General features: G+C 40.5%; 1 protein-coding gene across 1 annotated transcript; it reads right to left on the minus strand.

The window, feature by feature from the left end:
* Positions 1 to 606: 606 nt before the first annotated feature.
* LOC136344972 (carboxypeptidase B1-like) lies at positions 607 to 1,496 on the minus strand. Its single transcript, XM_066292916.1, has 4 exons — positions 1,322 to 1,496; positions 1,050 to 1,271; positions 898 to 994; positions 607 to 842 (listed from the first exon to the last, which is right to left on the minus strand). The coding sequence occupies exons 1-4, from the start codon at positions 1,390 to 1,392 to the stop codon at positions 834 to 836; spliced, it is 399 nt and encodes a 132-aa protein (XP_066149013.1). The 5' UTR covers positions 1,393 to 1,496; the 3' UTR covers positions 607 to 833.
* Positions 1,497 to 14,402: the final 12,906 nt, after the last annotated feature.

Here is a 14,402-nt window from a genome sequence, read left to right on the forward strand (position 1 = left end):
GAAGACCCAATGGTATAGCGTGAACCTAAGGTGGAAACGGCTTCAACTGATCGGGCGGCATCTTCGCCAACAGATTACAACAGAAGAGCATCTGAAGGAAGGGCGCTGGTGTACCTAAAAGCTCCTTTATTAAAGCTTCAAATTTTCTCCACGAAACTCTTTAGCACACTGTTTAGCTTACCCCTAAGGTACCCTTGTAGAGAATATAATTCCCATAACTATGAATAGAAACATATAGCCTGATGTCGGCGTAGTGCTCCTGAAAATATTTTCTGATAGCGTTAGTCTCAGATTCAGCAGAGGGCTCAGGGCCAGCATAGACATCGTCGCAAGGGTTGCTGCTAGCACCCCTCGTGTTCCACATGTACCCAAAGTTTCTATTAGGGTCGGTGCTGTTGCAGCTGCTTCCAAGATTGGGTCTTCTAGTTTTTCTCCATAAACGATTCTAAAGGTAACATTTTCATGCTCAAACAACCGACGAGATACTCATAAGGGATGATGAGCGGGAGTACTCGTTGCCATCAGGGTTCAAGGCTGGAACTATGGCCCAGTTTATGTTTGCATGCAACTTTGCATTATCAGGGTTCTCTACTAGCTGATGGACGATGTATAGCGCTGAAGGGGTGGTACTGGCATGGATACCTGCGTCAATGAAGATGGTGGGGCTGTTGAGACCTTCTCGACTAATACTGTAATATACTTGTGATAGCTGCTATTTATAGCTTTAGGAAACATTCCTATTTAATCAGCAACAAGTCCCTTCCTTCATAGGACTTTCCAATTGACTCTAGTTTCACGATACCAGGGTATTGTCTTTCTAGTTGATACAAATACTACAAGACCTTTAATTAGTCAATAATCAAATCCTATAATTATTAAAACTTCCATATTTCTCACGCGATCATGTGGATGATAATCATCCCGCAGAGCTCTGGTACCTGCATTGAGGCTCAAAGACCGGTTCACAAAGCTGGAATACTCGTCATCAAGCAATCTGGAAGCGAATCCATGAGAAATCTATCCAAAACTTAAATTATGATTTCTCATACTTCTGGACATTCTCAATAAGGAGTTGATACTGCAAACCCTCTTCAGTGAATTTCTCCAAGGCTTCCTCAAACCTTCCCTGCACCTCTGGAGATGCCATAACCCTCACCTGAGACCCTAAAACTTTGGACTCTTGTAGAATGTCGAAGTTGGGAACTGAGTGGAGTTGGTGCAAAATCTCTGCTTGGTCTACGGTTTTTGGAGTAATCAGGTAAAGCTTGTAGCTAAAGAAATTTCCCGTTCGTCATAATAAAATTTCAGTGCCCAAACTTACCCGTCATAGTCCTCCCTTTTAGCCTCTAACAGTACAACTGCAGCTACTACAAGTAGCTGTATCGTCGCCATGATTTCTTAGATCAGTTTCGTTGGATTTGGTAAGTGAATTTATAGTTTTCGTGAGGGCGATTAAGCACGTCACCAGCAGGATTCGGATTAATGCAAAATTTGTTGTCCTCCTGTTATTTATCAAAGGTGCTCCAACGCGCAAAGTACATTCAAGTATCGATCATTGCAGTGGTATTATTTGGATTGAATATGGTATTAGGGCCAGGTAAGGCAGGAAAGGTGTACTTACGGTGAACAATGCAACGCTGAGTGAGTTTTTGTAACATGTTTCTCTTAATAATTTAAAGGCTAAATTACTTATGTTCTGTTAACTTTGACAGCAAACTAGTTGCCGTAAAGGCATAATTTTGATACCAAAAGAAGAATCTAGACTACCGAGGCTCAATTTCGTTTCAACGTTTCCATGGAAACTAGTTTGCAGTTAAAGTTAACAACATGTTCATAATCTGGCTCTAACTCAGAGAATATGAGGGAGCTGTAATTTAATCATTTTTCTTGGGTAATTTCTTTAAAAAGTAAGTTTATATGCACAAACCCGGTGGTAATGTCTCTTTTAGTTTCTACAATACGGGGCGATTTTAATTTATGCCTTCGCGAAAGTACCTCCCAATGAAAGTTCCTTAACTGCATTATGGAGGTTGCAGGATATCAGCTGAGGTATCCAGATATGATAAGGAATCCATGCCAGTCAAATGGACTGAAAAGATGCACCTCGCAGATTTACGTCCAGTTTTTGGGAAACCCGCTTTGTGCCATTTTTAAGATTTTGCGCGCCAATATCTCGGGAACCATTGGAGCGCCTCATAAAATATTCGAAATTGATTTGTTTCCGTGACCTCTATAAGCTCGCGCAAGCTCCTTGTTTTTGCTACTAACTGTTAGCTATGAAATATTTGCTCAAGAGAAAGGAGGATCCAGAAATAACATAAACATGCAATTTGCGGCATGGCTGGGGTGAAAAATATTCGTTCATCGCACTACTGAATGTACTCTTAACCGAATTTGAGCACCTGCAGAAGATCTCTAATGTTTTATTGTCCCATTTCAAATGAAGTATCCATAGAAGTTAGCAAAACTCAATACTCGCATCTTACGACTTTAGAATACACTTCCAAATTTTACGATCCCTACATAAAATATATAGAAACGTCACCTTACATTACCCAAATACCTATTTTAGGTTTTAGTGCTTTACATATGTCGCCTCTCCCGAGGGTCGTTCTGTTCCAGATGTAGCTATTTTATTGATTAAAACGAGATCTATGGATACATCTTATATCTTATAAATTCAGATCTAGACTCCCCTATAAATACGAACTTTATTGTATCTGACTCTCTTGGAAGAGCTTAATGGGATAATAATGAGGCTGCACGAGAAGATGGAATGTTAGAGGGTACAAAAGAATGACATTTACGTTGTCGATAAAGTTCATTCTGGACCTCATAAATAAAAATTAGAACTGAGAGGCATTGCGGAACGAAGAACAACTGTTGAAGTTACAGATCACGTACTTCCATCGCGAAAGTCGGATTAACCTTTGACGGGCTGCAAATGTCAACTTAAGGGCGAGGGAAAAGGGTTTTTGTTTGGACGCGGCGCGGGGGGAAAACGTATTTTGTTGCGATATTTATTAGCATATTAATAGGAAAAGTATTAAAGCGACTTTGTTCCAGTTTTCGGAATACTCGGCCGTAGGAGGGACGCAGGACCAGACATTGGAATGCTGAGAGTGAAACTTGAGAAAACGAGGTCTGAATTTTACCCGGAAATCGGTCGCCTTTATGAGGAGTAGGGACCCACTAGGAATAGCTGTGGTTTTCGAACTGGATTTAATTATCGGGCCCATCGAACAAATAATCTTATATTCAATTCCAGCCATTGAAAATCTCTATTTTAATCTAATCAAACTCCCGCTGATCCCCATCGTCCGGATGAACACAATATGACTCAGGCCTAACGTTAAATGTCGCGCAGATGTAACTGTGATTTTTTTCGTACACTCTGATAAACAGAGACAAAAGATGCGAGGTACGTCCAACTGTATTCACAGCTTGCTTCACGAGCGAAGGTAGCAGGACTAATGATGTTGAATTTGTCTTCGTTCAACCTCATGTGATAAACGGAGATGGTCAAACGAGCGGGGTAGGTGGCGTCGAATGTAATTCGATAGTAACGATACAGTGGGACAAACGGTTACAGCTTCATTTTTCCAAAATACAGGGTCCCACAAATCCGCGCGCAAGCGCGAGAACCTTAAAAATGGTTAAAGAATTTCGCAAATTTCCGTCGGTTTAAACTTATCGAGCTTTTTTTTATAATAGTCAAAGCTAAGAATTGAATCGTTTTTAATTTCTTGATATAGGGTGACGGCACATGAAAGCTCCATAATTACAAATACAAAGCGAAATTTCCACAGCCCTTCAAAGAATTTTTCCATGCTCGTATGTACACAGAATTTCCGAAATACGCCACTGAACAAAGTAAAGCTTAATCGAGTATTGCACGGTCCGGAAAATAGAGCGAATTGGATAGTTTTCAACTCGATGAAGTTCACTTTTTGTCTATGGCTTATTTGTCATAAACAGGTTATTTATTGTCGACGGCCGGATTTTTCTGATTTATGTTCCAACGATGATGTAGGTATACGGGGATTTTATTGTGCCCTCGTCATACATTTTTCAGCAGTTTTACTTGAGGAGAATTATAAGCTCAGCAGAGTCTCCCTTGAGGTGCGACTGAGGTGCGAGTTAATTAGTTAGCTTCAAGCAACGAAACTACCGTCCAGCTTAACCAAAAATGAAGACAAATACCCCTGCTAAGCAACTCGGCGGTGTTAGCAAGGAGCTAATTGCATTTCCTGGGTAATAAAATTCGCAGACGAATCTAAAACTTTCCACCAAAGAAGCAGTGAAACAACAATCTCATTACTGTACAATTTAAACACAAATTGTCTGTCTACATCATTTTTGGTACCTACTCTCCTGCAGCTACAAATCAAGCAAATATTCGCTTTATGGCATATCCGGCAAGTTCCCTAGGGATAATCGTCATATAAGGGCTTATAATTGCCAAGTAGGTACTATTGTTCCAATCGTAGATTGGAATTTCCCTAATTTATGGCCAAGGCCAAACAGTCGGACGTTTTGCGACATGTAGCTTAGGGGAAGAAGCCGACAGTGTTCCGGAATGTGGATTCCAGGCATTGCTCAGATGTACTAATTAATCTCACAATTGCATTAGATCTTTAGAGCATGTGAGCATATATTTCAATGATGAATATACCGGAAAATAATTGCTTAAACTGTGCCACCCCCAAATGACTAATGCACAGAAGCCAATGATGAGCGCCATAGATCAGAGGACAACGGCTAATTGAAGGACTCGCGAACGGAGGCGGAGTGGGCCACCTTGAAGGGATAAATAAGTGTGGATGAACGAAATGTGAGCAAAGCGAGGTAGAAAATGAGAAGGACCGAGGTAAAAGCGAAAAGGAAAAGGAGAAACGTTCAGCGGCACGTTAAAGAGGAAGAAAAGACTTCAAATGAAAGAACTAAAAATCATCAGAAGAGAAATCAGTGAGCAAAATTAATTCAAGCGAAAACTACGAGAGATAATGAAGAAAATGAAAACATCTAAAAGTAAGACGAAAGAAACAAAAGAACGAAAGGCGGAAGAAACTGAATTAAAGTTGTAAATGTAAAATTTGTCCAAATTACAGCCTTTTGGGCCAATTACCAACATGGTTAATTGAAGACGTTTTTAACCTGATGAAATTTTGAAATTCTTAATGAGATTTGTTATAAAATTTCTTACTTTAATGGTGTAGAGAGAAATCCGGTTCCACGTCCCTGGATTTGGCTGGCCCAAAATGACCTGCGGCTTAATGTGGACTATACAAGTAATTTAAATTGTGTGCGGGTCTTTTGGGAAATCTCGTTAAGGGTCCAGCAGATGAATATTTTAACAGCTCCGACTCCTACGCAGTTTTAATTTATTTTAAATAAAACGAGCGATTTTTTGACAAAGTCCTTTCGGGGCGAAACTCAATGCAAACCGAGAAGAATTCCGCATATTAAAATTGAAAACACGTAATTACTGTTAACAGAAAGTTGCTTTTAAATTTGCATAAATTATATGTTAGTTAACGGTTAATATGGGGGAATCCTTTGAGCTGGGTATCCCCTTTCAGCCCCGGAAAGCGCTACCAAATGAATAATTAACCGAGGCAAAAAACTGCTAACAGAAATACCCATTTTACCTGCGAAATTGGGAAAAAATGTGAACGGGTACACGGTTTCAGAACCAGCGGGAATTCGAATGTTTGTTAATTATTTATGTCGCTAATTAGAGGGGCACCTCACTGAGTATTTCACATACGCTCTATGAAATTTTAATTACGGCTTGGAAAATAATTCAACCAACTCCGCATTTACTTTATTAAACCGGCAATATTAATCGGACTTCTTAAGGAAGGAAGCAATCGAACAGGGCCCATTTTGACTTGGCACCAATCCCCTTTATTTACCGATTAATCGCGTGCTCGACACTTATTAAACTGGAAATTTCATGTTTAGCAAATATATTTAAGGGAAATTAATTGCCATAGATTCGCATCGTGCCATCGCAAAGGATTAAAAAAGCCCTCTTTCTCGGATTTGGTGGTAGCTGGAAATGCGAAGGAACTGGAACGTTAATATGCAAGTCCGGAAGAGGGGACTTTAGGGTATTTTTCGGATCAATATTCGGGAACCTGCGGGAAAATCGACATTGTGAATTCAATTTACACGTGGCAGGTGGATTTTCGAAAATGGTCCGGGGGGACGGTTCCCGAAATTCTCTGATGTTCCCACGGCACAAGGCTGCAGCGTGACGTCGTAATTAAAATTTCGTCGATCACAATTAGAGAGGGGGGCGACAATCGGCACATTTATTCGAATTATTTTTCAAAAGTTAAAAAACATACGCAGTTATAGCTGATTTTGGCGAACGAAATGTGGCAACAGGTCTGGATTGCTCGGGGCGACCTTTGCGATAAGTGACCTTCGGCATCGCCGGTTAATTTGCCAGATTTGTCTCTACGCGATAATGCATGCGCCGAAAGCTTTTTTAGGCTCGCAAGCCTTTTGACTCGGCGTCCTACGGAGGCTTTCCCACGGTTCTTCTATGTTGAAGCCGTGCGTCGCTGCCCAATTTCGCCCTTCCGACGTCCCGATATGTACGAGACAAGAAATTACTGCAAAACTAATTATTTCGTAAATTTTGGAATTCAAGTAGGTATGCGTGTCCGAGCCCATTGCAGTGATGACGGTAATATAGGGACGAACACAGCGGAAATTGCTTTGCCAGTGGAGTTGGCAGGATAAACTGGAATTAACCTTTTTTCCCAAATATGTGGATCATGCCCTGTTGCGAAATAAAGGCTTCGAGGCAGGAGAATGTCTAATTTAGAAAGTAAAATATGCAAAGTTGTTCATACAGCGTCGACGACGTGGAACGTATTAAATGAAATCTATACAGATGAAAGAAAAGAATCGCTCGGATAATTTAAAATGGACAAACTTCGACATAAAAATATTCCCCGTGACGTCCTCCATGTCGTGGATGCGGCCTCGTACCGTGCTTTCTCAAAGTGCAATCCCAATTTTTGATAAATTTGCATTTGAAAGATGCGGCAATTTTGCCTACGAGACGATTAAATTTTGAATGGGTTACATAACAATTTTCTTCAAGGAAAAATAAATTCCATTATCCACCTCAACAAAGGAATTCAAACGACACGTAAGAAACGTAAAGAGAAATAAAAAAAAATTAAGTAAATGTTCAAACTGGCCACTATTCACTTGCTGACGATAAGCAAGACGGTTTGCAAATTATTTTGTAACGTTGGCTAACACTTGAAGAATGACCAGGCTAATTTCCTCCATTGTTTAGATATTATTTGATCGGTTGACGTCAATTTTACATTTTAGATTGTTCCACAAAAAGAAATCGAGCGAGGTTAGGTCGGGTCATCGGGCGGGCCGTTCAATCAGTCCTCTCCTACCAGTTCATTTGTTTGGGAAGATGTTATTTAAATAATTTCGAGCAGGTTGCGAATGACGTGGCGGTGCACCCCCTTCCTGAAACCACAGATCATTATACGGTGTGAGGGGATGCTTCGCATTTGGACAGAGCTCAGGTATTGCCGGTATCACGTTTTGTTGCAGTTATTTTGAGCATTTTTCGCCATTTAGTACGTCTTCAATGAAAAACGGGCTCATGATTAAAGTGCCGACATTCCCCACCCATACGTTGACCTTTTGTGTATACACCGTATATGTGTTTTCATCATCCAGCGTGGATTTTCAGGTGTTCAATATTTGTGGTTTTGCTTATTGACAAAACCATTCAAATAGAATGTTGCTTCATGCGAGAAAATCATGCGAATTGAAAATTTGCAAATAGGGCGTCGCCCCATCGTTGCTTCACCAAGTTCAACTCTTTGTTTTTCAAATTGTTTTACTATACTTTGGTGGTACTTTGAAGGAGCCTTCTACTCCCAATTTAACGATACATCACAAGACTATGTTCCGACGTTTCATTTGAAAAAAAGTCACCATCAAACTTTTTTGTGAAAAGTTTCAGGCCGAACCTGGAATTGACTTTACAAGTAAAGGGACCGAGATTCGGAAGCCTCTAGGGCAAATTGGTCCTGCGTGAACTTATTCCTTCTCTAGGCATAAATTTTTCATATGAAGGTACCAAAATGTGACAAAGAAAATCAGAAAATCCCATTTGAGAAGACGAAGCCGCAACAGGTTAGCTCAGGTTAAAATAAACTGACTAGTCCAGGTTAGGTGGGAGATATTAGGCGAGAAACTGAAGGAATCGAATCGCAATCAATCGGAAGAGAGTTGTTTAAAGGGGACGCCATTAGGAACAATAAGTTCATGTTCGGAACATATTTTTCCTAATGACGAACCTTAAGACGAATCAGGCGCTTTTAAACCATCATGGTCCTTCAACACTTTGTAATCAGATTTGTCGCGATCGACTATGTAGGGACCAAAACATATACAAATTACAGGAGAGGCCCTTTGAGCTACTTGACCCTCTTTCATCTAATCCTGGCTGGCTCTCGGCGTCGCGAACATGCCTTCCGATTTGCGAATCTTGCGATTCCGAACACAATGGAGCTGTTAATTAGATTTTGCTAATTTATCTCTCCCGGGTTGGAGTTTCCCGTCATCTGTCAGTATCTATTATCTACCGGATGACGGAATGACCTTGTTAGTGCGTTGCGATGAAATTTAGCGAGGCGAAGGATGTAACGGTTGCACACCTGGATACCCAATTAGGAGCCTCTGCAAGTCAAACACACACCTGAAACTATAAATGTTTGCTGCTAAGTCTGCGAAATTTAATAGAACCCGGGAGGCCGAGCCCGGTGGTCCCGAGATCCCGGACAGTCGAAAATTTCGGGATTATAATGTGGGGATCGCGGGATTTTCCAGATTAAAATGGAACACTTTTTCAAATTCCGATGACTTTCGGAGGTATTCGAAGTGGAACGGAAATTATGGAAAAACGTTTTTGTCGCAACTTTTCACCTTCTACAACATGGTAATTTCACATTCGAAATTCGACGTTTGAATTTTTTGATGACCATCATCAGCATTGTTCTCCTTATGCCCCATTGCACCATCAGAAATCAGTCCTCCGTGGCATGTAGGACGGAAAAAGCCATAGAGGATTAAAATGAGAAAACGCATATATACTGAACAACTTCCATTCCCGAAGAAAAAAGCAAGAACTTCTGTGGGATTCATACGTCAGGATTGGCAACAATACACTAAGGGAGCAGTAGGGCGCAGATAAAGTGATTGGAAGGAGAAAGGGTGGCTCGTAACTTGCATGGGCACAAATCGAGCATTGGAAGGCGCGAAGCCATGATGAAGGCCTTCCCGACTGCACGAAGGGCGAAAAGAAGTACAACAGGACCGAAATGACCCGGAGAGACTATAGATTTCCGTTAGTTGAGGAGAGCGTGGAACAACTAACAGAAGATGAGTTGATTGGAGAGGAATAGCTCGTAATCCTCTCTGACCCTAACGTTATATCCTTCAGGGACGGTTACGGAGCCTCAGATTTTTTTTTCCATCTGGAACTAGTCTCTTCGGGGAATTCAACACTAGATGGCAGCGAGAGTAGGGCTGGGAGGGCCTCTTGAAATTTTTCCTCCTGACAGAAAAAAAATCAGGCTGGTTCAGGCGCGGCTGAGTGATATTAGGGCCAGCATTTATGTAAGATCGATAAAGGAGAACCGCCAGAATGGTGCCACTATGGGACCGGTATGCTGTTTTGGATAAACGCTAAAAATGCGAAATCTACAGGGAGATACTGGAGGAGGAAATAGACATGAAGTTCGGAGAGGTGAACATAGGGAACGAAATGCTGAAAAGTGATAAAGTGCGGGACACGGTCAGAAATTCAGTGAGGGAGATGATGAGCGAAAAGGAGAGGGGTGAAACGATTATAAGGGCAGAAAATTGAGGGCGAAGAAGAGAAGAAGAGAGAAACACTCCCCCCGTTGCAGAGGTGGATTGATTTCAAGACACTTCATAGACAGATAAGGGGCGGGAGTTTTCGAATGACTAGTGGGACAAAGAATGGGAACTTTTAGGGTGAAGAGAGGAAAGAAGTTTAGTCGGTTTGTATGCTGAGGGATATCAACCCAATACTACGTGTGTGAAAAAGACCACCGTCGTGCTAAGCCCCCATGCCTGGAAGCAGATTCCCTAATCATCCACGTAAAAAAAGGTTAATTCAGGTTAATTGTCAGACTTTTTAGTTTACTTTATCTTTATTAACTTAATAAAGTATAATTTTGGGATCAGCCTGGGAATAGCGGGTTTAGATCTCTTTTAGGAGGTAGGAGGAGATCATCCTGAAATATGTCGGGATTGTTTTCCCTAGTAACTAATAATCACCCTAAAACCTGATTTAAAAACGGTCTCTTTTCGGACACTTTTATCTATAGAATTCGCGTTTGAAAAACCCAATTAAGCGAGAACAAAACTCGCGATAAATTCGTTTAAATAGCAACAAGCGAAGTGGGATCGGGTTAATAAATCTTTGTTAGCCAGCGAGTGCTACAAAACACAACACTGGGCGGTTTTATCAAACAACAACAAGCATCAATCATTGAGATTGGGCCGTCATTACCATGTATTCGAGCCTCGTCCCCATACAGGCAAACTCCGGATAATTATTTAAATAACAGACCGCTAAGTTCATCACTGGATACCCTTTGATCTCTCATGGAGCACGTCTCTCAGCGTCTCTTAGTGGTCAACTCAGTCAGTACTCAATTCGGGGGAGAAGATGTAAAAAGGGATTGTGCCTAATGTGCTGTCGTTATCAATTGTGACATAAATCCGGCCAAAGAAGCCCCCAGGGGCATCCCCAAATCCTCTTAATGTGTTAGATGGGAAAAAAGGTGGTTTCCAGTCCCAAAGAGGGCTAGTTTGTTTTCGAGGTAAAAGCAGAAAAAACGAATATTCAGCGCATAATTAATACAGGGCAAAGGCTAATAAATCAACCAGGGGATTGAGAAATCCTTCACAAAGCACCCAGATGTTTAAGGATAATCAGCGGGTTTCCAGTTTTGCTTGGAGCAGCTTCTTTGTCTTTGCATCCATATTCAATTAAGGCCCATATTTTCCAATAACAGCCACAAATAATCCATTTCCGCTTGCCTCTAATTGATATCTATACACTGAGGGCCTATTCAGAGGCTTTGTCGTTAATTTGTATGACGAATTTCAGTCAATATTACGCAACAAAATTCCTAATTTAAGTTCTCTAATAATTCAGTTTTAACGAGCTGCTGTTAATAGCCTGATTGCACACGTATCCCATTCCAAAAGCACCTAAGAAAGTTTTCAACTTTAATGCAAGAAAGTCTCATTCCTTATTTTATATTAACTTAATAAATTTCAGAGAAGCTCGATTTTTCGTCATTTTAAGGGGATCGATGAGTTGTTAAAAGTGTCATAACGATGTAAGTTATTAAAAGTTGCTGCCGGGAAACTGGCCAAGTCCAATTAAGTACTAGATTGTGAAACAGACGTGGAGTCTCATCAATCATGGAAGTGAAGGATATCTAGACGTCGTTTCATTAAGATGATTCAAGTATACAGACCATATTCGATTTCCAGAAAAATATAGCAACAAATTCTGCAGGATTAGTGATTTAATCCACCTATAGGCGATCTAATAATAATTGTCCGAATCGGACATTTATTAGTGCAAACACTCGTTTGATATTCAAATATGTACCAATATTGCAGGATGCGTGGCCATTTCTCATTCGATGTGAATTTCAAATTTGCCCTATTATAAAGAGAATTTCATTAGTGCTGTTTGCAACTAAGATCGATTACGTAATTCGTGAGAAGGCCTGGCAACACCTGCGCCGCGTTTTTTTGGAAATAATGACCATTATGGTACATAGGGTGTAACATGTCATCGTGGGTACGTTTTAGCACTATTAGTAGTTAGGGCCCTGCAAAATGAAAATAAGTTTCGTATGGGAATGCGTACACCGCATTCCAAAAGAAGGTGCAAAGCATAAAATAATACATGACCCGAAAAACATAACACCCTGAATACAGCTGTTTCGACGATTTTGACATTTTGTTGTAGAGGGCGTGAAATAAGGTATGCATGAAATTTAAAAAAAATGCTTAAGGCATAGACAAGAAAAATATAAAACACGAGAAAAATGTGAAAATTTGTCACCCTGTATATCGAAAATGGGGTGTGTCTGGCTATTGGTTTATTAGCATTTTTTATTATTTTCCAGAGTACTGTCGCTCTCTGATGGTGATATGTTATATCCTGTATACTGGACATTTTTGCAAGTGTATAGGAATGTTTGAAACTATAGGAGTTAAAGGAATGCCCAGTCGGGATAAGGTGTGGGAAAATATTATATTAGTCTTACCTGAAACTCTTTAGATTTACGGTAATTTACTTAAAACTGGCAACAGTGTCTTGGAATCATATCAAATTCAGAAAAGCCGGACTTACGTCAATAAACTGGAGACTTCCGAACTTATCAGCGTGCGATTTGGGTTAGTTAAAAATGATGAGAATTTGAAGGAATAACTAGGATGTGTGGTATCCAGGACCTGGACGTGTGGAACAGCTGCGGTCGGGAACACGATTCTCTAGGTAAAACATCCCCTATAGTACTGCGTTCGCGGGTTGAACTACATATTCTTAAGAAACGATTTATCAATATGCAATTTTGCATCGCCAGCGGCAGTTGCCCATTTTTCATACTGTTGAACCACAGGTAGAAGCCGCCTAAAGCTCGCTTTTGGGACCACCTAACTATACCGGAAGAAACTCACTCCATAGTCTTATATGAGTAGCTTCTTCCTGTGGTTTTCGAGATATTGCAGGTTTTATTTAGAGGTGCGGAAAACGTGTTTCTGCATATTTAGGGCTTTGCCGCTTCGTTTCATATTAAATGAGATACTCTGTATTTCGTTGCGTCTATGGACGTGAATTGGCTTAAAGAAGGATTTTTCAATACTTAGCCCCATATCGACTTCCAGCTATTTTCAAGATATCGCAGGTTTGCTTAGGGATACCTTAAAACATATTTATGCATATTTACGGGCATGTAAGTTGATTTTACTTAATTTAGTTCTCTGTATGTTATTGTGTAGTGGATCGAACAAGACTTAAGAAAGAATTTATTTTTTATTATTTTTTTTTAATTGTAGCTTTACGCAGATTCCGATGTTGTTCCAGCTTTTGCAGCTTTCTTGACTGTTCACAAGGTGTCCGGTGTTTCCTTGCGGCAGAACTTGAATCGCGTAACCTACGCCCAAATTAGTACACCAACAGGATGTCATAGTTTTAGACTTTTGAAATATTTTTTGCATTATGGATGCTCCAGTTTCTGAGATATTAAGTCAAAATTTTGATATATATATGCTACTCGTTGAAATCTCAACGATTGCAAATCAAAAAATATAGACGACATTTACAGAGTGCTACCTTTTCGGGGGTCGAAGTCTGTGTTACCATTTCGAACTTTTCTGTCGAACGCCACTGACCGCGTACTTCCAAAGATCGAAATGTCTGTTCAATTCAAAGGGTTCTCGCCCTTTGTAGGATCTCCGTATCTGTCACCAATTTTCATGTTGCACATGATTTTCCCGTGTAAACTGCGTCTGCAGCGTTTCAGTCTTCATCTGAATTTTCAGACACAATAAATTATGCAAAAATTTTGGTATTTTTGTCGTAATTTATTATGTATCTGGAAGTGCCATGGGAAGATACGTGAACAATCGACTGAGCGTATTTTTAAAATCTTGTCACTCTCCGAATTTCTCAACGCGTAAACGAAAGGTGAAAATGCTGAGACAGGTCGATTTTCGAAAGGAGGGGGAAAATCGCGGGGGTGGCAACCCCTTTGTTTTTTTTTTTAACATGGGTCAAGTGCCATATCATTTTAACCGTTATCAATTTGTTCAAACAACCGTGCCGAAATTTTGGTATTTTCATTTGAACTTTTTCATAATTTCCAGTTTTCCAATAGATGTTCGACATGCATTGTATCCATGCAATAATGCAAACAGTCTTCAAAGTCTCGTCGCAATTCTTCAAACATATGTTGTGGATGTTACTCCTGCAATTATGCGACGCAATACTTGAAGATCCTATACAGGACCCGCGGAAACCGCCCTTTTAAGGTATTTCCAAAGGACGAAGTCGAGAGGAATGAGATCGGGAGATTTAGGTGGTCGCCCGACGGTACCTGTTCTGCCAACTCATGTACCAAAAATATTATTATCAAAAAACTGTCGAACCGGCAAAATATATAAAGTGGAGAGTCATCGCACTGTTGTTGCTCCCCCCCCCCCCTCCCTTTCCCCCCGCAAAATTGTCGGTACGGGAATGAGAAATTTTTAATTATTCTTCCCCTCTCTATTTTAAAGTTGACATATCT

This window comes from Euwallacea fornicatus, chromosome 18 (genome assembly GCF_040115645.1).
Source record: "Euwallacea fornicatus isolate EFF26 chromosome 18, ASM4011564v1, whole genome shotgun sequence".
Taxonomy (NCBI): Eukaryota; Metazoa; Arthropoda; class Insecta; order Coleoptera; family Curculionidae; genus Euwallacea; species Euwallacea fornicatus.

Excerpts from the sequence above, each read along its gene's own strand:
- LOC136344972 (XM_066292916.1), bottom strand. The coding sequence starts at position 1,392 with ATGGCGACGATACAGCTACTTGTAGTAGCTGCAGTTGTACTGTTAGAG. Across the intron at positions 1,272-1,321 it reads AAAAGGGAGGACTATGACGG|CTACAAGCTTTACCTGATTA; the intron begins GTAAGTTTGGGC and ends AAATTTCTTTAG. Across the intron at positions 995-1,049 it reads CTTATTGAGAATGTCCAGAA|ATTGCTTGATGACGAGTATT; the intron begins GTATGAGAAATC and ends ATTCGCTTCCAG.